Source organism: Barbus barbus (genome assembly GCF_936440315.1).
Source record: "Barbus barbus genome assembly, chromosome: 39".
NCBI lineage: Eukaryota > Metazoa > Chordata > Actinopteri > Cypriniformes > Cyprinidae > Barbus > Barbus barbus.
In genome coordinates, this window is record NC_136717.1 from 10,895,432 (window position 1) to 10,921,760 (window position 26,329).

The following is a 26,329-nucleotide window of genomic DNA, read 5'->3' on the forward strand; positions in this document are numbered from 1 at the left end:
CCACCGGCTGCATGAAAGCGCGATTGTGAATATATAGACTGCTTTGAGTCCAACCGGAGGTTTTCAACAGTGGCTCCTTTTTTTCAGCTCTCTCTCTAACACTCTTGATTTGACCCTCAATCTTATTTAAGGATTGTAAAAATTTTAAGGGAGTTATGATGAGCCAGAGTTTGGGTGGTCTTGACAAGAAGCTGGGGGTATAATGTGTATCTGTTTATCTTGGACAATTCTCCTGTTGTCTACGTGCCAACTGAGAGACACGGGCTGCACACGAATGCCAACTTAAACAAGCAGCCCACGTGCCTCAGAAATAGATCCATAAATATTCTCCTCGTTTAGTTATTTAATTCACTACAGTTTTTATAGGCATGTCAGTGAAGTTAATGTTTTTCTAGACTCAAAACTCCAGATTTTTTTACCATCAGTATTCAGCATAAGTCTGGTCATTTTCATATTCACATGATATCATTAATCTGTTTTTAAAAAATCCTTAAAATATCCATTAATAGGCATTTCCATGTTATTAAATAGCATTTTCGCAAATGCTTAATTTTGCACGCAGTATTAATTCAGACAATCAGTCAGCAGTCTAAAACTGTTTCATATTTCGCAATCACTTCAACAAAACATTTCACAGCATTAAAGGATAAATGTCAGGAATCTACAGCGCTCAGCCAGATAAACTCACAGCAGTTTAGTATGACAGCAAAATCCTGTTTGAATGTGAATGCCTTAAATTATTAAGCTGGAGTCCTCTACCATTTCCTCTCTCACAGGTGTTTTGTTTCACCAACAAGTGCAATCTTGACCTTAAAAGTGTCACCATACAGGTGTGAGAGATCTGTCTGTGCCCTCACACACATACTGTAATGTTTTGGTGTGAGCATCAGGGTGCCGTATGAAGATAGTGTTTTTCAGGCCTGGCGTTGGGCCCCGTGATCACGTCTGGAGCGCTGAGGGGACTGAGGGTGGGCCGTTTGTGTTGATGGTGGGTCTTTTGAAGAGGAAATGGTAAACAGTTCTTAGATCTTCTCATAGTTCTCTGTTTTCCCTTACAATAGATGGACACCATGTAAATTGTATCTTAAACAGAAACCAAACCACACCAATAAAGTTTCAACCACTTCAATGAAGTTTGTAAGCGAAATGTAATGACACATCAACATATAACCGCTAAATAAAGCAATCTGCAGTAATGTAAACTATAAAATGACAAGTACAATGTTTAAGAACTTCTAAGATGTCAATGAGACGTTACGGTTTCCCCAGAACAGTATAATTGCTGCTGAAACAGATGTTTGTTCTGAGATGAGTCAGTAAGTAAGTGCTGATGGAGACAGGAAGCGCTAGAGGACTCCATATATCATCATCAGTGGATGTTTTAAGCTCTTGGTTTACAGAATTTGCTTGTAGATCTTATGGAGCAAGTGTTTCTTTTGTATGGACTTAAAATCCAAATCAACACTTATAAATATAATTTGTATTTGCATATTCATTGGCATGTTCTTCTTTGTGGGTGTCTGTTTTTATGAGTGAGACTGTTACAAGGTGTTCTCACTGATGAGCTGATGTCTGCTTTGGTCCGTTTCAGCTGTCACAGATAACAGTAATCGTACACTCTGTTAGACACCGAGTGCAACACTCCAGGACAGAAAGTTTAACCCATAACTCTACTGGTTTGTACTTGTGCTTCATAATCGCAGGTCTCACGGTGTCGCGCTGTGTGTGAGAGACATGGACTTTAACCTCAGAGTGTCACTGATATAGTGTCCATGAAAAAGGTTTGTCCTCTGGACAAATAGAGGCAGCCATCTCTCAGAAAGAGTACACAGTCATCCACACCAGACCGATACTATCTGTAGTCTCAGTGCTTGCCATGGTGTCTTACAGTATATGAGTGCCTCGGGCTTCAGGTTCTGTGAGTAGTTTTTGGTATAGCTGTTCCTGTAGGATGTGAATAGCAGTGCAAACACTCCACACCACATCAAAGCGCCCCTGATGGCCTGTGACGTCCAGAAGAGACCACAATGATGTAGCATGAATGATTCATTCAGTGATGTCTTCCCAGGAAAGGAACAGTTCATTTCCTGCTGAAGATCTCTTTTAAGCATGACAAATACTAATGTAAATACTGATGCAGTTAGTGTGTTTATTTTATTTATTATTTAATTATATTGAAGTGAAAGTAAAACTTTTTTAAAGTTTTTGTTTTAGAATATTTACATTTGAGTTTCAATAATTGACCATCCCTACAGTATAAAATGGTGGGAATCATTAGTCACATTCCGATTCTGGTTGTCACGATACGATTCCAGAACGAATTCTCTACCCCACCCCCCCTTATTACTTAATTGAAAATTTTTAAATCCTTACATTTACATATCCTCACAAAAGTATTTAAGTACTACTTAAAATAATTACTAATTAAAACAGTTGTATGTTAAGAATGTTATTAGAATGTTACTAATATAACGTCAAAACATACAAGCGAGTGACAAATAATGAGGAGCATAGAAACATTTAACAAACATAGTGCTTTCAATATTTAAGATTATCTGAACATTTTGCATTCAAGAACTGTGAGTGATTTTTATCTTTACTGTGTTTTTTTACTATGACATCATAGACAGCGGGAGATCTATTAAGCTGCATTCACGCACGGATCTCTTTTGAAATATAAGTAATGTGTTTTGTCCTGTCCGTTTAATCCCTTAAGACACAACTGGCTGTGTTTACATAAATTTTGTGTCATAAAACCATTTTGAGATGCAAGTGCATTAAACCACGGAGTCGCGCACAGCGACAGTCTACACACGCAAAACGCATGTCAGCATTTGAAATTGAAAGCAGCCTTCTGTTAGTGAGGTTCATATTTTAAATAAGTCCACTGCATTCCAAACCACATAAATGATGACTTCGTAGAGCATTTGTAAGGAAATTACAGACGGGCGAGACCGCACACTTCAAGTGTAACAAACAAAGCAGTCAGGCCAGCCTCCACTTTAAAAAACACGGTCATTCTAGCCTCTACGTTATTTTGTGGTGCATGGGATTAGTAGAATATTGACGCCCTCCACAAAGAGGGTAAGTCACAGAGGGTCATTACTAGAGGGTATCGTTCAAAAATGTTCGATACTGATACCTTGAGTTCGATACCGGTTCCTGAACGATACTTTTTTCGATACCAATTTTATGAAAACAGTTTTAACAAGATTACATTATCTCAAAAAAGCTTTGGTTGTATTTTTTTCAGCTTGTTGACATGTATACAAGACTCAAAGACTCATCTCCTGAGCCACTGCACAAAGGAACAAAATATAGCCGACACAATAAATCAGTGCAAATAAGTTTAATAAAGCTCAAATAGTTTTCAGTTTGCACTATTCAAGTTTATTCAATTCAAGTTTATTTGTATAGCATCTTTTACGATACAAATCGTTGCAAAGCAGCTCTACAGGAATATAAGTTTCCACAATATATTTATATATTGCAGAACCTTAATATGTTTGACTTATGGCAAAATTTGGTAATTCTGTGTGTTGTCTGAGCTTTGGCATCCTCCGAAGTCCTCTGAGGGGTTGGCATTATCTTTTCTCAGGTGTTCGGTCATCTCAGATCATTTAAGGGTTGGATCCAGACTGAAGCTTCTGTAATTCCTAGTTACCACGGGATGTTAATCCCGTGACAGAAACAGAGAAACAAATAGAGACATAATTAGCGTAGCTGCTGTTCCATCTAAGCAAAAATTATTTGTTCAACCCAAGCTAAAGAATAATAATAATGTACATTTGATCAGATATAACTGCAGTACAAGATTATAAGATGCATTATGTGAATGCTTGGCTAAAGAGATGTCTTTAATCTAGATTTAAACAGAGAGAGTGTGTCTGAACCCCGAACGTTATCAGGAAGGCTGTTCCAGAGTTTGGGAGCCAAATATGAAAAAGCTCTACCTCCTTTAGTGGACTTTGCTATCCTAGGTACTACCAAAAGTCCAGAGTTTTGCGACCTTAGGGAGCGGGTTGGATTGTAGCGTGGTAGAAGACAAGTTAGGTACGCAGGAGCTAAATCATTTAGGGCCTTATAGGCAAGTAATAATATTTTGTAAATGATACGGAACTGAATAGGTAGCCAGTGCAGAGACTGTAAAATTAGGGTATTATGATCATATTTTCTTGACCTGGTAAGAACTCTAGCTGCTGCATTTTGGACTATCTGTAGCTTGTTTATTGAAGATGCAGGACAACCATCTAGCAGTGCATTACAATAGTCCAGTCTAGAGGTCATGAATGCATGAACTAGCTTTTCTGCATCAGAAACAGGTAGCATGTTTCGAAGCTTGGCAATGTTTCTAAGATGGAAGAATGCTGTTTTTGTAACATGGGAAATATGATTTTCAAAGGACAAGTTGCTGTCTAATATAACACCCAGATTTTTGACTTTAGAGGATGTGACAGTGCATCCGTCTAGTTGCAAATTGTAATCCAAGAGATTCTGTGTAATGTTTTTTGGTCCAATAAGTAATATCTCTGTCTTATCTGAATTTAATAGGAGGAAATTATTGGTCATCCATTTTTTTACACAATCTATTAACTTAGGTAGTTTAGAAGTTTCATCTGGTCTTGTTGAGATATATAGTTGAGTATCATCAGCATAACAATGAAAACTAATCCCGTATTTTCTAATAATATTACCAAGAGGCAACATGTATATTGAAAATAGCAGAGGACCTAGGACAGATCTTTGTGGTACTCCATACTTTACTGGTGATAATTGTGATGACTCCCCATTTAAATGAACAAAGTGGTAGCGATCGGACAGGTAGGATCTAAACCATCTTAAAGCCTGTCCTTGAATACCAGTATAGTTTTGTAATCGATCTATGAGTATATCATGGTCTATAGTGTCGAACGCAGCACTAAGATCAAGTAATACTAGCAATGAGATGCAGCCTTGGTCTGAAGCAAGAAGTAAGTAATTTGTAATTTTAACAAGTGCAGTTTCTGTACTATGGTGAGGCCTGAAACCTGACTGAAATTATTCATAGAGATCATTTTTTTGCAAGAAGGAGCACACAACTTTTTCTAAAATTTTAGACACTAGTGCGTGTTCGTTTTAAAATGCATAGCTCAGACAGAATCATAATTTCTATTATTCTTGGTTGTTAAAGACTTCAAGAAATTGCAAATCTTTATCCACTTTCATAAGAGTGTTTTATTTTCTTTCACCATATGTTTTATTGTTATTAAATTATGTGTTGTAGTATGTCTAATTATTTGAATGCATAAAAACTATTTAGTTTATTCAAATTTATTCTTAAAATAGCCTTATGAAATGTTTTCTTTTTCCTGTGTTCTGTATCTGGTTTTCAAATGAAGGCCTAAAACAATTTAATTTCTCTTTTAAATGATTGAAAATCAAACTTTATTTATTTTGGCAAACAACATTTTACTATTAAAACATGGAAGAAATGTTGTGTGATCATTACTTAAAAAAATAAGAGTTTTAATAATTTTAATAGTAGCCTAGTAGTAGCATGTACACTCTGCTGAACAATATTAATATATTTCTGCCGCAGTGTCTTCCAAGTTAATCCGAACTTTTATTTTGACGGGTTTCCGGGAATACCTTTACAGTTATGTGTGCATGTGATATGACGCTAATTTTACTCAAATCAAACGGAAAAATGCTCATGAAGTGACTCTCTGAGCAGTTCTGGAGATGTTGTTCATGTGTTTATGTCCTCATTTAGTGAGACGGCAGACGCTGAAATCACCGCGAGTGTCAGTCTGTGTGAAGTAAGCGAAACTGCGCGATATAGAGAGCAGACTGCTTATTGCCTCACTGACGTTAATGAGATTAACCCCTTAGGTATCGAAATTTGGTACCGAACGACAAGACGTTTCTCGATACTCGGTGGTATCGAGGCAATTCGGTCGGTGCCTAAAAAGTATCGAACTCCATACTCAGCCCTAGTCATTCCTAAAGGTGTGGCTGGAGTGGACTGAAGCTGGAGTCAGTGCATCAAGAGTCACCACGCTCAGACGTCTTCAGGAAAAGGACTACCAAGCCACTTCTGAACCAGAGACAACGTCAGAAGAGTCTTACCTGGGCTGTGGAGAAAAATAACTGGACTGTTAATAAAAGGAAAAAGTCCTTTTTCAGGTGAAAGTAAATTTTGCATTTCATTTGGAAATCAAGGTCCCAGAGTCTGGAGGAAGAGTGGAGAGGCACAGAATCCATGTTGCTTGAAGTCCAGTGTGAAGTTTCCAGTCAGTGATGATTTGGGCTGCCATGTCATCTGCTGTTGTTGGTCCACTGTGTTTTCTGAAGTCCACAGTCAACGCAGCCATCTACAAGGAAATTTTAGAGCACTTCATGCTTCCTTCTGCTGGCAAGCTTTATGGAGATGCTGTTTCATTTTCCAGCAGGACTTGACACCTGCCCACACTGCCAAAGGTACCAAAAGCTGGTTCAATGACCACGGTGTTACTGTGCTTGACTGGCCAGCAAACTCGCCTGACCTGAACCCCATAGAGAATCTATGGAGTATTGTCAAGAGGAAGATGAGAGACACCAGACCCAACAATGCAGATGATCTGAAGGCCGCTATCAAAGCAACCTGGGCTTCCATTACACCTCAGCAGTGCCACAGGCTGATTGCCTCCATGCCACGCCACATTGATGCAGTAATTCATGCAAAAGGAGGCCCAACCAAGTATTGAGTGCATAGAAATGAACATACTTTTCAGAAGCCTGACATTTCTGTTTAAAATATCCTTTTTTTTTTTTTATTGATCTTTTGTAATATTCAAATTTTCTGAGACACTGAATTTTGGGTTTTCATGATCTGTAAGCCACAATCATCAAAATTACAAGAAGGCTTGAAATATTTCACTCTGTGTAATGAATCTATATAATATATGGGTTTCACTTTCTGAAATGAGTGACAAAAAATATTGACCTTTTTCATGATATTCTCATTTTTTTAGATTGCGCTTCTGCAAAGCTCACTTAATTTCTCAAGCGTTAGTGTCAATTTGACTCGAGCTCTGTGTTTAATCTAACTCTAAACAAGAATTTTGAAATTGGCCACTTGAAATTGATTGAATCAACAATTGTGATTTATTAGATTTTTTTCCCCATCAGTGTCAATTTGTCAATTTTGTTTTACTTTTTATATATATATATATATATATATATATATATATATATATATATATATATATATATATATATATATATATATATATATATATATATATATATATATTTTTTTTTTTTTTTTTATATATTTATTACTATTTTTGTGTGTATTTTTTTAATGGCTGTTATCATACTGCTTTTCAGTTGCTTATTAAAGATACACCACTAAAGGTCGTGCATTACAGAAAGTTTACCATGTTACCGTTGTTTGTTTTTGACTGTATTTGTTTCTGTGTTCAGGCTGTGGGCCGTGTGTTACTGCTTCAGTTGATCGATTATCTGACCAGCCGTTACCTGAGTGATCCACTGGTGACACATTTGTTGAACAGCAGTCGTGTGCACATCCTGCCATCCATGAACCCAGACGGCTTTGAGTCATCTGCCCGGGAATGCATGAATACAATAGGCCGGTAAGTGTGAGAGAGATGCTAAAGCCATATGAACAACAGCTAGCATGCGCAAAGTTTAACAGGCATATGGTTAAAATCTGGACACAAGAAACTATCAATGAGACGTCAACATTATGTCCTTAATTTGTGTACTTATTGTGTACATTCAGGGACAGTTCACCCAATAATGAAAACTATTTTCATGGTTTTCCACTCTGTGAAACACAAAAAGATGAATGTTGAAACGTGTATGGGCTACGTTTCTAGTCTCAGGCCTACTAGGGACAATATGGTGTACAGATTGATTCTGAGTGGACTGGGTAGAGTTTAATGTTAACGTTTGTAAAAAAAAAAAAAACGTTTTTTTTTATCATAATCACCCTTTAACATCCAGATGAACAAAATCATGTGTTCTTTCAAAAGCTGAAATTTCATTTTGCTGCAAGAAATTCAGAATGGTTTATTTCCAAGTTGTCAGAGCCTTTAATGGTCTGCCTAGAAAAATCAAGCCTCAGATGAGACGTTTAGAGATACACCACACTTTTCCCACAAATCATCCAAAACCTTGCTGATAAGCAGGATACAAAAGCCGAAAACACACATCTTATCTGGCATGAGGGATCTTACTCGCACATACAGACGCACAAAGATAAACATCCATTACAGCAAGCAGACTGAAACTCAAACTGTGTGACCCACAGACTCCCAAACAGTGCTACATAGTTTTCCTGGAGGAAAGGGGTGTCATAAGCCCTGAAGCAATGCAAAATAACTTCCTTGGTCTGTCGCCACAACCTGCTGATAAACAAATGTACCCATGTGGAAAAAATGATGAAATCTGCAATCGGAAGATATGAAATCCCCTATCTGGATCACTGAGTTTCATTCATCCCCGTGGATGTAACAATGCGGCTTTTGACCAGACGGTGCCAACCGGATGGCAAAATGCTGTACACTGTATCACTTTGGTGTCTTCTGATTTTAATGATAACAATCAAAGACAGCACCTCATGTTGTCCTTTTTTTTGTTTAGAGAAACTAGATGTAGATGGGTTGAATAGAGGCAAGACTTAAGAGTTCCCATTGGGTGATCTCAATCTGTAATCACTCCGTATGATTAGAAATAAAGCGAACTTAACCCTTGAATGCATGAATGTTTTGTTAATTATATTACGTAACGGGGTGTTAGTGCACAATGAAAAAACATTTGTGAAAATTGTTAAAAATGAAGTTATGTTTTTGCTAATTAAATCTTGTAGGTAGATATCAATGGAAGCCTGTTTGTGCTACTAAACAAAAAATAATTAAGGTAATTGCAAAAACTTTTTATCTCACAATTCTGACTTCATTTCTCACAATTGAGTTTATAGCTTACAATCCTGGGAAAAAAGTCAGAATTGTGAGAGAAAAAGTTAATTCTGATGTTTCTAAATGCACAAGAAACATGCATTTGTTTAAGAAATGCATAAGAAATTTCCCTACATGGTCAGTAAAAGTAATATACATACATAAAGCCAATACATAGGTCACTATGAATATTCACGTCACTCTAAAATGACGACGCACCCAAAGCAGCAAAACTGTACAAATGCTGGACACCCACACACAGCACCACAGTATTATCAACACACCACCTACACCTCCATAACAATGTGCATGATACAATACTCATCAAATAATAATCAAATAATAAAGCACTCACCTGTCACTTGTAAATAAAGTCCATGGGTCTGTCATTCCATGCCACTTTACTCGGATTTAAAAGTAAACACAGCCAACAAAATAACTTGTGCTCGATGCTAGCTGTTAGCCACTCATAGTTGCCATCTTTGAAATGGTGCATAAAACCTTTGCTGACCTTTGTTAGCGAATTCACTTTGGGTGTAGGTCTTCCTTTCTCAGTTATTCTCTTTTGTCTGCAAAAGAGTGCCTGGAAAAAGGCGATTTTAGTAGATCGGCAACTAGATCTGGTCTAGGTGCCGATGACTGCAGCTTAGAGCCCTGCACGGGCCTCAAATTTAGGCCCTGGCCCGGCCCACGTCCGACAGGTTATCAGAATTACCGACCCGAGCCAGTCTTTTTTCCCCCTTCTCTTAAAACAGTTTATACTACTGTTTCGGCTATTAAAATAGTTCAGTTTTGTGTGTAATGGCAAAATGATTGTATTTCGTTTAGTTTTTTTAAGTTAATTTAGAAAAACGTTTGGAGCATTTTTGTTCGTTAAATAGACTAAGTTTTAGTTTTTTTAAAGTAACGACCAAGCGGCCAGCTGCATGAGCTGATCATAGCCTATGTTTGATCAATTTAGCCTTCTCATATCATCACGACTTGCCTAAAATAATCTATAGATATACTAAAACAGTTCAAGTATATAACAATGTTTAAACGTTAAACCTGTGCTATAATAATAATGTGTGCAGCGCGCTCTGCAGGACATGGAGACGCCAGTGCAAACACTTGCATTGTTTTCAGTGGAAACAAATTAAATTAGCCTATGTCGTCTTTTTTTTTTGTTTTGTTTTTTTTATAAAGGTAAGAGTAATACATAATTCGGACCTGTAAAGGGTCTACTTGTATTTGTGTGCACCCACAATACCAACAAAAGGTAGTTCTTTTATAAAACAAAGAAAACAAACATGATGCGCTTTCTGCTGTCTTTAACAGGAGTGCTTCACAAAAATGAACCGAAGCTGCACGAATACATGTCTCTCAGACATGATAGATAAAATAAAATCAAAAAATCGAAAACAAACTATCATTTTAATCATAATAAAGATGCATTTCTCTCTAAAGGCGCGTCTAATGAGGAGACGGCGAGTCAGGATCAGTAACTTCATCCTTGCGACACAAGACTCAGAAAACATTAGTTTATTAGTAAATAATTCAAATATCCCCTTACTATTTCCCGCAGACACATTCGTGGTTATGTTTGTTGGGGGTTTTCAGCAAGCTTTAGCCTATTGCGTGCATTTGAACGCAGAAGTATTCAGCTGCGCTGATGTCACTTGCGCACACTGCTGCTGTGCGCAAGTGACATCACGGTCACTTCAGTCGCAGCACGGTCTCGTGTTGTTTCCACAAGTGCGGCAATTTTTTTTCATCACTAATCGATGGATGTCTACAATATAAAAATAAGGAGAAACCCAAAACAGGCCCGAGGCCCGGCCCGCGTCTGAACTATGACGTGAAAATTGGCCCGAAGCCCGGCCCTAGAGGCGTAAAAATGTCGGGCCCGGGCCGAAATACAGGGCTCTACTGCAGCTGTTATTTTCTTTTCGTTTACTTTCATGTCCGTACCTTGAAAATCCCTGATTAAAGGTGCGGTCTAACACTGGGAGTAGCACTGGGCACGTAGCTGGACCCAGAGGGCGGGCTGTCATTGAAAGTCAAAATTTGATTGGCTGATGATTCTGTCACTAATGCTTGTAACAAATCAGGTGTGACGTCTTTCAACAAAAGGGTAGCACTATCTGTAGTGCTGGCCTCGGACTTTTTTTATGTAGGATATTCCAGTTCAACCTCAACTAAACTAATCATAGGCAATTTAGTGGACATTACACAAATGAAAATGATACCTAAATAATCAATAAAAACATTTTTCACACAATTTAATTTTTTATAGGGCCAGCAGAGAAGGCCCTGCTTCCCCTGACGGCCCACCACTGCGCTAGTAGTATAGACGAAACCAAAATTTTCTTTTAGCCAAACCCATTTCAAACAAGGTTATCTTATTATATTATTGTTACCTTATAGACTTAAGAATACATCCATTCCAGACAAGGAAGATGCTCTGATTTGAATTTACAACATTTATTTTACCAACCAAACATGTTAACATGTCTGTTGTCGTCTTCTAAATAATGCCGCGAGTGGGGCTTGAGGCAGTGATGTCACCTGCGTCTGCGCAGTGCAACCTGATGCAGCCCCAGAAGTGAGATACAGGAAATAGAAATACTGCAAAATAATAATAATAATAACGCGACTACATTATTTCGTCTCAACATTTCATTTCGTCTTGTTTTGGTCAACGAAAATGAAGAGACATTTTAGCATAGTTTTTATTTTGTAAACCACATTTAGTCTCGTTTTTATTCGTCAACAATATTGCATTATATATTTAATTATCGTCATCGTCACATGACCAGCATTTACATTGCGTCTCATCTCGTTTTCGTCACGTGATAAAGGTTCGTTGACAATGATATTTGGTCATAATTTTCGTTGACGAAAGCAACACTACCTGCCACAATTAAACCTCTGTAAGTGTGAATGCACATTTAAAAAGTAGCTGCCTTTTATAGGCAGTTGACAGAGAAGCAACCCACTATGTTTTGCAATGGAGGCCGTGTGAGACAAGTTCAATCATATGTCCAACTCCGTTAGCCCCAAAATTTTGGAGACAGACCAGACCTCATCTAATAGCATAGAAGCCACATCCTTGAATACAAACCATCCCGCTCCTGCAGCCTGAGACCACATAAGCGCTCCTGCTCAGATGGGGTGCAATTGGAAACAGATCTAATCTGGATTTGATGATATGGTGGGTAAGCTCAGAGCGAAGGATATTGAGCAAGAGCGAAAGCGAGCGAGCATGCTACAACAGCAGCCACGCATCTGTGCACATTGATGATTACGATGGCATTTTTACGTGCTGTGGTTCGCTCTTATTGCCGTGGCTTTCGGTACGAGCTTCCTGTGAGGTTTGGCAGCCCTGCATGTACCACCGGTCTCAAACAACACAACCCGTCAGTCGCTGCCACTGTCTCTTATTTTGATCCAGCAGAGCTCAACCTATGACTTTTCACGTGAGGAACAGATGGGAAGCACAAGCAAATGAACCGTTTTGATTCCAGTTCTGAATTCTGTTAAAGAGGTCATGAAATGCAGTTTCAGATTTGACTTTGTTTCTCAAGATTAGTTCATAAAGTTTACCAAGTTTTTTGTACCAAAACAGGTCAGATATTGGTAGAAATGATCAGCCATTTTGCACAGCTTCAGTTGCTTCATTCTTCAAGTTGTACATGAGAAATTTTCTCTGAAATGCTTCCTCCACTACATCCTCCCTTGTATTGTAAGCTCTTCGAAATATGCCAGCTTGTCTGTTGTGGACCAAAGGACCACAGCTGGCTAAAGTTTTGTAATCACAATATCTGGGGGAAACACCAGTTGTTGGCTTTTTTTTTTTTTTCACATTCCTCCTCCAGTCTCAAGCAGAATGCTTCACTGCTCGAGACTGCTTGCATCTTTTATTGTCATGTGGGGTATTGGAGGTTGGCCGACTGGTGTGAGTTAGGAAAATCCTACTGATGATTGTAGAGAAACATTTGTGGTAGTTCACCTCTGTTCCAAGACTGATGCTAGCTGTTTTAAAACTTGATTATGCTGCCACATATAACGCCCTTGAGTGAAGCTTGTAGCTCATCCTGGCCGTATGTGTTTCAGGGATGCAGGTGCTTTACACAGGAAACAAGAGGTGTCTTCTCCCAACAGCTGAGGTTCTGAGGTGTGGGTGGGAGATAGGTGGCTCTGATGAGAGAGTTTAGATTAGCTCAGCTGAGGTCCCTCCATTTCCCAGATATCACACCAGCTGAGTTTTCTCTTTTCTAGGTTCAACCAGTTAGTCCCTTGACCCTTGGCCACTGAAATGGCTTTAACGTGCCACTCTTGATCCTCCTGCCTCCTCATCTCCTCCACCTTGAGCGGTCTCTTCTGCCTTGAAGTTGCCTTATGCCATTGATTCGATTTTGGGATGACCCCAAAGCCTGCTCTCCCTTGTTGGTCTTAAACGACCAAATCCCTGAAATGAAGAGCTGGATTTCAATTGGATTCCACTTTTTTCCTGCTGCCACCCAAGTAGCTGCTCTTCGAATAGCAATGGCAATATTCAGTCAGTTAGGGTCATAACCACTCTTGCTTTAGTACATTTGAATTCTTCCACCACATTTGTAATGGGTAGTTGCAGTTTGCCATTCCCGTACAGTCCCACAGCACTGTGGAAGTCCAAGCCACTGTTTGACTTGTGCGCTTATCACCCTCTCCAGCTCTTCCACTTTGCTGAGGTGAATCTCGTACTCTGTCAAGGACACACGAGTCTTGGGAGTATGCCAAACTGTAAAAGGCAGCAAGGCCTTATTGATATGATTTATGTGCGTGATGGTATCTCTTTGTAGTTGTTCAGTCTGCCCAGTCTCTTTGAGCTTGCATCATACCATCTACCCAAACCTTTCACTGGCTTTTCTGAAATAGTTCATACAGGCAATTCCATCACTATGAAATATTTTATCTGTGACATTAACAATGGAGATGCTTCTACATTTACTGGACTTGATTTTCATCCTCACCTATGTTATGTTTTGATTTAAACTTTTCTAGAAGTCTTTTGGTGCAGGGGACTGTTGTCATAAGTGTTTTAATCATCCATAAAAACTCGTATCGCTTATAACCGCTGACCAAACTATAGTTGTTCCCCTCCTGCAAGCCATCTTGATTATGAACCATAGTAGGGGGAGATGGTGCACACCCTCATGATGCTTACTTCCAATGGTTGCCATGCAAAAACTGCAAATCTTGGATGTAATGGAGTTTGAAATTATTGTAGGAACTTTTAAAAAGCTCAAAAGCTGTCCTCAGGAAAGAACTGAGGAACTGATCCAAAGACGTTGGCCAGATCAAGAAACAAGAAATGCAGTTCCTTTCCATCTGTTTTTAGCTATCTGAATTTGATCAGATGTATTAACCAATGCTGGATTGACATTTATTGAGCTTTCAGCCACAAAAATAAACTTCAGCCATGCATTCTGATGCTCAAATCTTTAGGAAGGTTATGCAAAGTTTTTGGTGGTGCAGTTTCTTTACATCCACTGACAGAGCTTGACTGCCTTACTCAACATCTTTATCCAACAGCCTTATAGCATTTTTTTCCCCCAAAAATGTATATGTATGCAGATAGGTTTATATGCAAGGTACACATTTCTAGTAATTGTGCAGTTAATTCTCAATTTATTTTTGGAAAGTTTGGAATATTTGTCCTCTCCCCCAAATTTGTCACTACTGAAACACAGTAATTTAATTAGAAGGGATATATTGACTTAAGATTTTGCTTACATCTAGATTGTAAATATTTGTATTGCTATTTTATTTTAAAAAAAATTCAGAGGTAAATCAATAATTAAATTTTTACCAATATGATATTTGTTGTATTTTGAATCCAAATTTTCTTTGTAAAAGGCTACGGATTAACCCAATCAAAGTTAAGGATTAATTAGTTTGAATATACATTGAACCAAAAACTATCATAACATCTTAGTTGATAATTCAGTATACTTTTATTTTTGACAAAACATGTCATGTTTTGGTAGTGACAGCAAATTTTGGTAGTGACTGTAATGCTTTGGTAGCAACCATATCACATTACAGAATTTTAATTCTTACTAAAACATAATCAATTATTACTACTAAGTGTTATCAGTGTAACACTATTAAAACTGTGCTAAAATAGTTTTTCCCCCAAACATGAGGATTGTGTTCCACTACCGAAATTAAATGTTATGGAATAATTCAAAATGATGAGACCTATCTACTCGCACATTGTAGCTATGAGAGAGGGTGACGCAGGAATATTCCCTGATCATAAATTTAGGGGTGTGGTTAAAATCTGTCTTCAGTAGGGACATGAAAAATGCTGGACTTTTCCTTTTTTTTTTTTTTTTTTTTTTTCTTGTTTCATAATTTACAAAGAAAATATACGTTTTGAACTTCACTTTTGAAAAAGAATCAAAAATACTTTTAAAAACAATGGAAAAAAATACAAAAATTCAATATGTTCACAAGTTGGAATTTAGGGGTTAGGGTTTGGGACAGCCACCTCCTAATTCAAAGTACCCAATACAGTAGTCACCGTTTGAAGTGGATCACAAAAGTTAATTGAAGTTGTCCAAAGACAAGAATGCATTTTGGTTTTAGGTTTTAGAACAAATTTGATAAGGTTTTGATCCACTTCAAATGTTGACTCCTGTATATGATAACTTTATATTTTACTTACTAATATTTTAAATATTATTGTGGGTTTCAATAGATAATTGAAGTATCTTAATAAATGTGTAATATTTAATTACTAAATGCTTTTAAATGTGTTTTTGGTTGTGGGACAGCAGTTTGCACCAATTCTGCAGAATGGCCCAGTATACATACTTTTCAAAGGAAGCTATGACTCACCACTTGTAAGTTAGGAGACAAAAATACACATTCTGAGCGCCATGTTAATGGCCCCCCCAAGTACCATTCTTTATCAATGTTGAAAACTTTGTATATAAATGTTTCTTGTGGAGAAAGGAAGGACATATTTATATATGTCCAGCTACAGTAATCATATCTGCAAAGAACTAACATATCCAAGCAATCTACAGCATTAGATGCCAAGGATGAGTTACAGACCATAATTAGCAAAATCATGTCATCCTTTAGATTGAGAGGAAATGTTGTTCTCAAAGGACTAATTGACAGGAAACGGACATTCTGATAAATTCATTTGGGAAGCGGTCTATTTTCAGACACTGTTGTACTGTGACTATATTTGGTAGCTAATGAAATCCACTGTGTTGTCAGATTTATGTCCAATATGGCAATAATTTGACCTGCTGATTTAAGAAAAGACAACTTTTGAGGTTTTAGATGTTTAGGGCGATCAAAAGATTCACAGATGTTTTGGTCTGGCGTTCCTCTCTTTCTCACTGCGGAAAGAAGCAAACACGCACACGAATGGTCAGTTTGTCATTGGCGCAAATCAAACTCTTCTGAGGTTTCAGAGAAAGTACTATAATTTGATGCCGAAAGCACAGCTGGACTGCAGGAATTTTTCCTCAGGCCGAGTTTGAGAGTCTGCAGCGGAACGCGGCCACTACATCTTGATTCCATCTTTAACATTTCACACACACCTTACACACGTGATGTGAGAGTGATGTCCTTTAAAGGGCAACAGTTTCTGCCTCATTTTAATGTACAGGGATAATTTTATACAATTATTATAGGTCAAATTCTCGAACAGTGTAAACAGCGTGGCTCTGCAGTGCTTTGAACAATTGTTTTTGTTAGAGCGACATGTCAATCTCTGGCTTTAAAGAATGGCAGATAGGGAAGGGTGGGGCGGAATGATAAGGGAAAACCTGGCTCTGTTTGTAACGGGATAGTGGCTTACTACTTACTGAATCCTACTCAAAATATGCAGTGTCCTCCACTATTTCAAAACTTACTAATAATAGTAAATAGAATTTTAGAATTGACATTCATCACGCTGCATACAAATTATCATCTTGGAAATCTAAAGCATTATTTTGTCTTTTTAAACCAATTTATCTTGTATTTGTCTTATGTGAATGTATTTATATATTTTTGAACTTTTGGATGACCAACTTGTATTTTTAAATGCACACAAGTAAATATTAACAACAAATTATTTGCAAGTCCATATGAGTTGTACAGATGATTTTATTGATATGTATTTTTGTCATATTTGGAATTTGACAGCCCGTGTTCCCATTTGCTTCACTGTTATTGTACAGCAAAAAGACGATTGGCCATTCTGCTCTTTCGTTGGTTCCACTGAAGATCTGAAATAAACAATTACAGAATTCTTGGTAAGCTATTCCTTTAAGGATGAGTGAAACATGCCAGAAATATTTCCATTCTCCACTGATCACTCCACAGCCACAAAGCACAACATAAACACTATTACCAATGACTTTAACTCAGAGATTAATGGCTCTCACACATCCAGACGCCCCGTGACAGCCCTGATACTCCTCCAAATTATGCTGACAGACCTTGAGTGCAGGCTGACAAAGATTTTATGGCTGCATGTGTGCATGCTAAGAAATCTTGCTCTGCGTGTGTGTAAAGTTGCACTGATGTAGAAGTCATCCTGATAAATCAACTCCAAGCTGTCATTACATATAAACAGCGGTTGAAGGAACGTTAACCCCACCAAGTTTACCTCCAGTCTCCATCTCTATATATCTGAGATGGAGCAGTGTGTCTTTTTAGGCTGACCCAGGATCAGCTATACCCTAACAAATCCCAAAGCTCGAATAAGAGAAATAGCAGAAAAACCATCAAACAAGATGAAGCCCAGAGCGATCCGTTCTGCCCCATCAAACTAACAGCTCACCACTAATGGAAACCTCAAGAGCTCTTTTAGACAAATAGTTTATAGAGGCGAAAGCTGTTAATCAACCGTTTTTACGACCAAATCTGTTTCACGCCACATCGATCAGCTTAAGTGTCCGCCGTGATTTAGATTCAAGGGTCTTAAGAGAGGAATCAGGTGTCTGGATGAGGCCTCCAATCAGCGAAAGAAAACAACCCAAGTCCAAACCAAGCCAGACACATGATAGAATCTGAGTGGATTTATGAGGTGCTTAATCAGTTTTCAAAAAGCTTTCAAACAAGCTAAAGAGCTTCAATATTTGTAAGAGAACTTGGCATAAGCAAGCTCATCTCTGCCATTAAACTTCAACAGCCATTGAAGATGAGAGTACAGGCCAATTTTTAAAGACTTTTTTTTTTTTTATTGTATTGTGAAAGCAGGAAGAAACAGCTGTGTTCGAACGCCAGCGAAATGTGGCGCGCGCACACATCCTGTTTATTGTGCCTGGGTTGGTTTTGACGTCGACCACCCAAGGAAACTTGATTATTGAACCTCAAAACCTCAAGTAAACCTGTTTGTTTGTTTTTGTCATTGGCTTCTGAGTTGCATTAGACTGACCTCGTGTGAAACACAATGGTCCCTATGTAGTACAATGTAATATTTTAGTTGGATTTTTTTTTTTCTTTCCAAAGATATTTCAGAATCTTTTTATTTACCCTTAAATCATCAAAATTGAACCAGTTTGTTGATAATTGTTTGAATACCAAATCAGCATATTAGAGTAAAATAAAAAAAAATTATTTTGTATTTGTTTTATTTCATATAGCAATATTGATATTTCAGCAAGTGTGCTCTGCTGCATTTGTGACCAAGAGAGGCCGTTTAAAAGCACTTCAAAGTGTTGCAACACTAAGCAGATAGGAATCCCCGAGGAAAGCACTTCTGTATAGCGTAGAGCGGGCGCTCCGCGTTCAGGATTAAGAAGGATCGCTCCACCCGACAGCATCACGGCCAACACACTAATCCACCCGCACAAATTTAGACCTGTCAGCGCGAGCTAACGTGAATGGCTGTCACTAGCCTGTTTGTTTGCTAGTTAGCTTTTTGATGTTCTTCATCCTTTAAGATTTTGGTGTCAGCACAGATTCAGGCAGCACTGAGTCAGGTGTGCTACTCAAATCCACAAAAGAATCATGTTATTCTTTGTAAATGTTTGAAGGAAACATAAATGTAATGGGGTGAGTCAACATCACTAAATAGTGTTTTTGGGTGATGAGTTATTTAAAAAAAAAAAAGAACCTATTATGAGGGTCTAAGAGAAGGGGGAAATGCTAGTGAAAAACACAATTCTGACAATTTTTTATGGTGTAACTGATTTCCCCCACAGGTATAATAAGAATGGAGTGGACCTGAATCGCAATTTTCCGGATGTGTTTGCGAGTAATGCAGATCGGGAAAGGGAGAAGGAGGTCAGGGCCGTGATGGATTGGATAAAGACGGAAAGTTTCGTCCTCTCGGCCAATCTCCATGGAGGAGCGGTGGTGGCCAGCTATCCCTATGACAACAGCAATGGAGGTCAGTTGCTAATGAAGCTATTTTCCTTGTTTTTTTATTGTTAGAGATTCATGTTAGATTAATGTTGGCTGTATAAAGCTTACTGTCATATTTGAATTGTTTTTTTTGTTTTATTTTGATTTCCCCTTCAATTTGAGCTTAATGTTGTCTAATAGACCTCATGTAGCTCTGCCCCTTTTCAGCACTGCGCCTGTCTTTTGTTTTCCGTTTATATTACTGAAGGTAAGGTCGTAGTGAGGCATTTATGACATCTGCTTTGAACATTACAATGCTTATGAAATTGTGAATTGTACATTAATAGAGCTACCACAAAAACAGAATTTGAAAGACATAATTCTAAAGATGATTGCACTTGTTTCTCTGGTGCATAAGATCTGTATGGTATGTGATTTAATAAAAGGTTGATGCATGGAATATGAATTTATCACATGCAAGCACATGCCAACTGTTTTAAAATTGATTTGTAAATTGTGTACCTTTTGATATAAACTGTTACGTCATGTATATTATTTATTATTACAATGTTATTTGTGCCTTTCGTATGCTAGGCTTCACAGGGTTGAAGGCATGAATCAGTATTTTGAGGTTTTAAAAGCTTCATAGTAATTAACTTGCAGAAACAATCTGTGGAGCAGGCAAACCAGTGTTATGTGTTTTTTTTTTGTTTTGTTTTTTATTAAAATTATCATCATTGTGAGAAGCAAGACAAATGGTTGTCTGTAGTAATATGTCATTTATAGACAGATATACAGTTTTAAAAGTAACAAAGTTATCATTTACAAAATGCATAAAAAATTTCAACAGAATCGCTGTTCATCATTAAGACAGTTTGAGTTTTTTTGAGTCCGTCTACGTAAAACGGTAATGTGATTGACTTTGTTTCAGGAAGCGAGCTGCAAGGAGGCCTCAGCATCTCCCCCGACGATGACGTGTTTATCCACCTGGCAAAGACCTACTCCTACAGCCACAGCGAGATGCACAACGGAAACAGCTGTTACGACTCGCAGGACTTCACCCACGGCATCACTAACGGATATTACTGGTATCCTCTACCAGGTAAAAGGGTTGTAAGCATCAGTTCAATAATTGTTCATGAGAGTTTAGCAAACAATATTAGCAAACATGGCTAATATTGTGATTTAGTAATTGTAATGATTACATTTTGGAAAGTATATATATAATCCATTTAATGCCATTTGAGACAGATTATTTGTTGCTATTTGTATCAATTAACAGTTGCATACTCATGTGTTGTTCTCTTAGGGGGAATGCAAGACTATAACTATGTGTGGGCGCAATGTTTAGAGCTCACACTGGAAATCTCTTGCTGCAAGTATCCTCCAGAGGCGCAGCTTCCCAGCCTATGGGCGGCCAACAAACCCGCACTACTAGCTTACATGCAGCAAGTACACCTAGGTAGGCAGACAAAAGCGTACTTGTGATATTTTCTAATTATATATAATAGTTTTACAATATATACACAGAAATGAAGGCATAGAACATTAACCATCTTTAGTATAGGGATTAATCCTCACTATATTAAGTAGTTGCTTATTAGCATGACTGTTATTGACATTGGCTGTTTATTAGTACTTATAAAGCACATAATTCTGCAAGAGCATATTCTACATCCCTAATCCTAACAAATACCTCAATTTAACAAGTACCTTACTAATGTTCAATGGCAGCCGTGGCCTAATGGATAGAAAGTTGGACTTGTAACCCGAAGGTCGTGGGTTTGAGTCTCAGGTCCGGCAGGAATTGTCGGTTGGGGTAGTGAATAACCAGCGCTCTCTTCTACCCTCAATACCATGACTGAGGTGAGACCCACCGAACCCCCAACTGCTGCGGGTGTGTGTTCACGGTGCGTGTGTGTGTGTGTGTTCACTACTGTGTGTGTGCACCTTGGATGGGTTAAATGCAGAGCACAAATTCCGAGTATGGCTCAACATACTTGGCCACACTTCGCTTCACTTGTACTTATGTCAGAGAAATTAAGAAACCTTTGCGTTTCTGTGTGTTCATGAAATGCTGACAGTTGTATAAAATGAAATTGTAAAATTCTGATGAAGAGAACTCAGAGCAGCTCAGGAGATGGTGCTCATTCACATATGGCTATGCAGATTTTGTATTTAAGTAGCAGTGGTTTTGTTATGAAGTACAGTAGTCTATCTCTTGATTTGATTATCCAAATTATCCATTATAAAATTTATGCATTATCCAAAATCTCTGACACTGCAGAATCTGTGTTGTCTGTACTGCATAAATCATAGGGCCCTATGAGTGACCAAACGTAAAAAAAAATAAGCGCATGGCACCTTGATTATCATTGGAGCCTACACTCAATTATCCTCATGTAAAATGCTTCTGGTGTCATTCGCCTCAAGTTGTTTTTAGCTGTACAAAACAGCACTTTATGCTGCTTGAAACTGCAAAGCTGTATTTTTTTTACCATTATTATTTGAATGTTTTGTCTTAATTGTAAAACAGTGGTTTGTAGTGCATAGTTTACTGCACTTTGATATTCTTCTCATTATTTCCCTATAGCAGCTACCGAATCAGAAGTCAGGTCCATTTACAGAAAACAGTTTACTTCCACATTGCAAAATAAGGCGGATTAAAAGATTAGGGCGGATGGATTATTGTGGCACAATAATTATATCCTGTTAGTCACAATTAAATTGCACAAACAGATACCGTACCATCCCTGATCTTGACAAAGGCAAACGTCATACCCAGTGTTGACAACAGTCTCTATAATCCATCCGCAAACAAATAGCGGGATAGGAAACCAATATGCGTCACCACACCTTTTAAACAAGGGGGCAAATTTTTTTTTACTAGAGCAGCTAGAGTCGTAATACTTCACAGAGATCACTATATTGTTTACAGTCAAGCTGCGGTTGACCGCTTCTAAGATGGGCCGTGCACCTTTTAAAAAGTCTTTGACACGTATGCAAGACAGGGACTTGGATGGAAGTCATGCAGGGGTATGTAAAACATTATAGGAAAGGAAGAAAACACATTTTGCATTTGATTAAAATATGTTCCCTTTGATCGTTATGTTGTGATATTAGGTGGCTGCTTAAAGAGGTCACCCCAAATATGAGGAAAATAACCTTTTATGAAAAGTCAAGTGAAAGATTTATGTATTTAGTTTGTTTGTTTTTCACAGGGGTGAAAGGAGTAGTGATGGACTCATACGGGAAGCCTGTCCAAAACGCCGTAGTTGAGGTAGAGGGGAGAAGAAACCTTTGTTCCTTCAGGACGGATCGTAACGGGGAATACTACAGACTGCTGCTGCCCGGAAACTACACCATCAAAGTAAGATCAGGCCGCCTTGTAGGGAATTTCATAGCTGCTCAAAGTGTTAAGGAGTCAAGTTCAACAACAGTATCACAAACCGATTGCATATGTAGGAAAAGAGCGATTAGTACTTGGCCTAGATGAACCACAAGTGTTGGATGCCTTCTCTAAGCACCTCGGTGTAAGTGGGCTGTTTTCACATCCCTCAGTCCAGGAAATACGGTTCATTGGGGCCAAAGGCTTCATTCCCTGAGACCAAATAAGAGGTTTAGATGGCAAAAGTGATTATCAGTTAAAAGGAACCTAAGAAATATCTAGAGTAAGGCATGAATAAATAATGCAATAGAAGCATTATTGTAAAGTAGTCTGAGAAAGGTCAATGTATGTTTCTCAAGCAGATTGTATTATTTTCAGGATTTCTTTCGGTGTAGCGTCTTGGCAGTATCAGTTATTTCACCTGCACAAGGATGCTCTGCAATTCTTTGACATTAGTTTGTTAATGTTAGTTTGAGTAATGCAATCAATACAATTTTACCCATATGCTTTAAGTGTTAAAGCAATACAGCATTTCTAAGTTTTAAGAAGCTTGGAATGTTTAATACAAATAGACAAAATTATGACCAAGAATAAAAAAGTCTGCAGGACAAAATTATTCCTTCACCAGAAGTGATGAGAAACGCACCGATACATCCCCGTGACATTGTTTCCAAAGTGAAACGTGGCAGTGGGAGTATAGTGTTCTTTGGGTTGAGCGCATCTCCCTTCTTTCTCCAAGCATAGGCAGCATCTCTATGGCCAAAAAGCTGTAGTTTTGTCTCATCTGACCAAAGGATAAGTTTCTAGAACTCATAAACTTCAGTGAAGCTTGGAGGTGTCTCTTCTTCAGAAGTGGATTTTTTTCTTGTTCGGAAACCTCAGTCCATTCTTGCACGGGCTTGTCTGCTGTGTGGGTCTGTTCAATATTTTTGATAGTACTTCTCATGGCAGTTCTTGACATTTAAACTGCTTTGTAAGCATTAACAAATGTTTTTCTCAAGTGTAACCTTGTTTTCTTTGCCATGATGAAAGTACATATTTTGGTAGTTGTTTTGCAAGACTCAGCTTACAGTGCAATTTAAAGCCTTAGAGCAGAGATAGGCAACTTCAGTCCTGGGGTGTATTCCAGAAAGCAGGTTATGTGACACACGCGGGTAAGTTTGAGGATAAGCGAGCGGATAAACTCGGCTTTCGGTTCCAAAATCGGAGGTTACTTTTAGGGCAAGTAACCATAGTAACTTGCTCTCTGAAGATAACCTGCTCTGGAGCAGGTTATGTTCACTTCTGTGCACGCGTGACATACGGACCAACCTTCAGTGGGCCTGACAGATAGCGCACAACATTATATAATATAGCCATATACACACACGTAGCGCTAATATAAGTAATAAGGTAATATGGTTATTTTATTGGCATATATACCATCTCACATGGATTGGCATTTTCTGTATTTCTATAATAAAAATACATATGACATAATACATAATTAGCATCAAACTAAAAATATAAGTCATTCTCAAGGATTGAAGATTAAACGGGGGGAAAAAATGATTACACAACCATCAATTAGGTGGCGATATGCACTAAGCATGTAGACTAACAAAAGAAGAAAGAAACAGCATGGTGCAATAGTGGTTTGTTCCATAACTAATGAAACGGATCATTTCTTAAGGTGGCTAATAATATTGTCATTAGTTTTGTAAATTATTATTCACAAAAAGCCTTTACTGCAGCTGTTTGTGGGTCTTTCTGCATTTAGTTTTGTCTTGAGCAAGTGGGTGGGAGGGACTTTAATTTAAAACTACAAATTTTCATGTCTCAAACACCTAACTGAGCATGCTTGTAATTAAACTGCACTCCACATTGTACAAAGAAACTATAGCTAGCAAACTGCATTTTGAAACAATATAGAAATGTGCCCATATACAACTTAAACGTTTCTAATACAGACATAGATGTAACTGAAGCTTTTAGTCAATGTTTCTTCCTATCTCCAGGTCACATACCCAGGACACAAGACCCTCACCCAGACAGTTCTAGTGCCATATGGTCCAGACACATTCTCTGCGCTCACACGTAACTTCCTCCTGCAAAACAGTGACTACAGCTCAACGGCAACACAACTACCCCAGTCCTGCACCACCTCAGATCTGGTAATCCAGGAGAGCAACAGTGCCACCCTGCTGCCCAGTGTTTTCACTACACTTACCTTATTCCTCCTCCAAAGACTGCTGCTGTCCTGAGGGAGCAAAGACTCTTAAACATTAAGGACAAACTCATTTTTGCTTTTATTGCACATTTTTTCCTACCTTTTGTATGAAATCGTAACAACATATCTACAATTATCACAACTGTCACCACACATGGAGCATGTCAAGAATATCCACAACCTGCTGTTTTACACTTTTTAGTGCCAAGTTACAAATCCTTGCCTAAAAACATCAACCACTTCACATTTAGTTTCAAACTAGCCTTGTTTGACAATGTTTTATAATTGAAATATGGGTTTCAATAGTGGATTATACTGCTGAATGAAGAGTATACAAATTGAAGGCTGTGTATATGAACAAAAATACTAAATGTCATTGTTGGACAAAGTTTCATCTTGACTGTTTTCGTTGGAGTTAGCGTTTCAATATTTGCAGATACTGAGAAAGCTCATTACCTTTTCTACATTGACAGAGTCTCTTTGCAGCTGTGTAATGGGAAAATAAAGCCAAATGAAACCCAGTGCTCTATCTACCTCACGCAGTCTCATGTTAAAGACTGACAGTGCCTTCAATAAACATGTCAAACGCAGGATCTGCTGTCTCATTTTTCACAAGTCACGTGCTGTGTGCATACTTTGAGCTGTTATGTGGCCTTGTTTTCTATGCAAGGCCAATATTACCACATTAAATTACTCATCTCTTCAACTTCATTACACTGCTATTAGAGCCACTGCAGTAATACGGTTTGGAAAAATGCTTAAGGGTTTTCAGGATGACACCTTTTCAGCTGATTTGCACAAAAAGTAATGGAGGCTGCCACAACATGATCACCATAGATGTTATGAGAATGACACTGCTGTTTGCGCTACACTGCTCCCACCAGCTACCCTGAAGGTTACCACAAACTTCAAATCAATACAATTGTGTTATACTGAACTGAGAAGCGGTATGACCCTCATTGATAACTGAAATATTTACCATGTGACTTGTGTTTACATGTGCACATTCAAATAGACGCTCATTACTGAACACTCTTTTCTTTCTCAGTGACCAAAGCGAAACATCACAGATACTTTACACTCAATTAACATTTCTTTTAAATCAAACTTTCCAAAAACATAACACTGAAAATTAAGTCGAACAAAAAAGTAGCACTGTAAGCCAAATTACACCACACATTTAGACAAACTTTTACTTATCTAATGCAAAAGCTGATTCAAACAGCAACATGATTTTTATGGAATTGCATCTAAATTGTTCAAGCCTTCTTGATAACCTCCAGTCAATCATTTCAACAATACTAATCACTGCAAATGACTTCAGTCTAACATCAGTTTTTTTTGCTATTCAGGATGGCAGCGGACAGCTCTTTTTTTAAGCTCACATTTTTTTTCCTCCATGTTATACTTACTCTTAACACAGATATTTTAAACAACTTGGCCTCCACCCTAAAAAGCGTTCCTGTT

The 26,329-nt window shown here is 38.1% G+C and overlaps 1 protein-coding gene across 2 annotated transcripts in view; it reads left to right on the top strand.

Moving 5' to 3' along the window:
- The window catches only part of LOC306858401 (carboxypeptidase M-like), a 40,323-nt gene extending 14,875 nt beyond the window's left edge, over positions 1-25,448 (top strand). The window contains exons 1-7 of one of the 2 annotated variants that reach the window (XM_079398931.1): positions 5,675-5,798; positions 7,447-7,616; positions 19,124-19,311; positions 20,197-20,367; positions 20,575-20,727; positions 22,487-22,635; positions 24,651-25,448. In XM_079398931.1, the coding sequence (XP_079255057.1) occupies positions 5,739-5,798; positions 7,447-7,616; positions 19,124-19,311; positions 20,197-20,367; positions 20,575-20,727; positions 22,487-22,635; positions 24,651-24,896 (1,137 nt within the window). In that variant the 5' untranslated portion in view covers positions 5,675-5,738 and the 3' untranslated portion in view covers positions 24,897-25,448. Of the gene's footprint in view, positions 1-5,674; positions 5,799-7,446; positions 7,617-19,123; positions 19,312-20,196; positions 20,368-20,574; positions 20,728-22,486; positions 22,636-24,650 lie in introns of those variants that run through there. The other variant, XM_079398930.1, reaches the window with a different exon arrangement.
- The last annotated feature ends 881 nt before the right edge of the window (positions 25,449-26,329 follow it).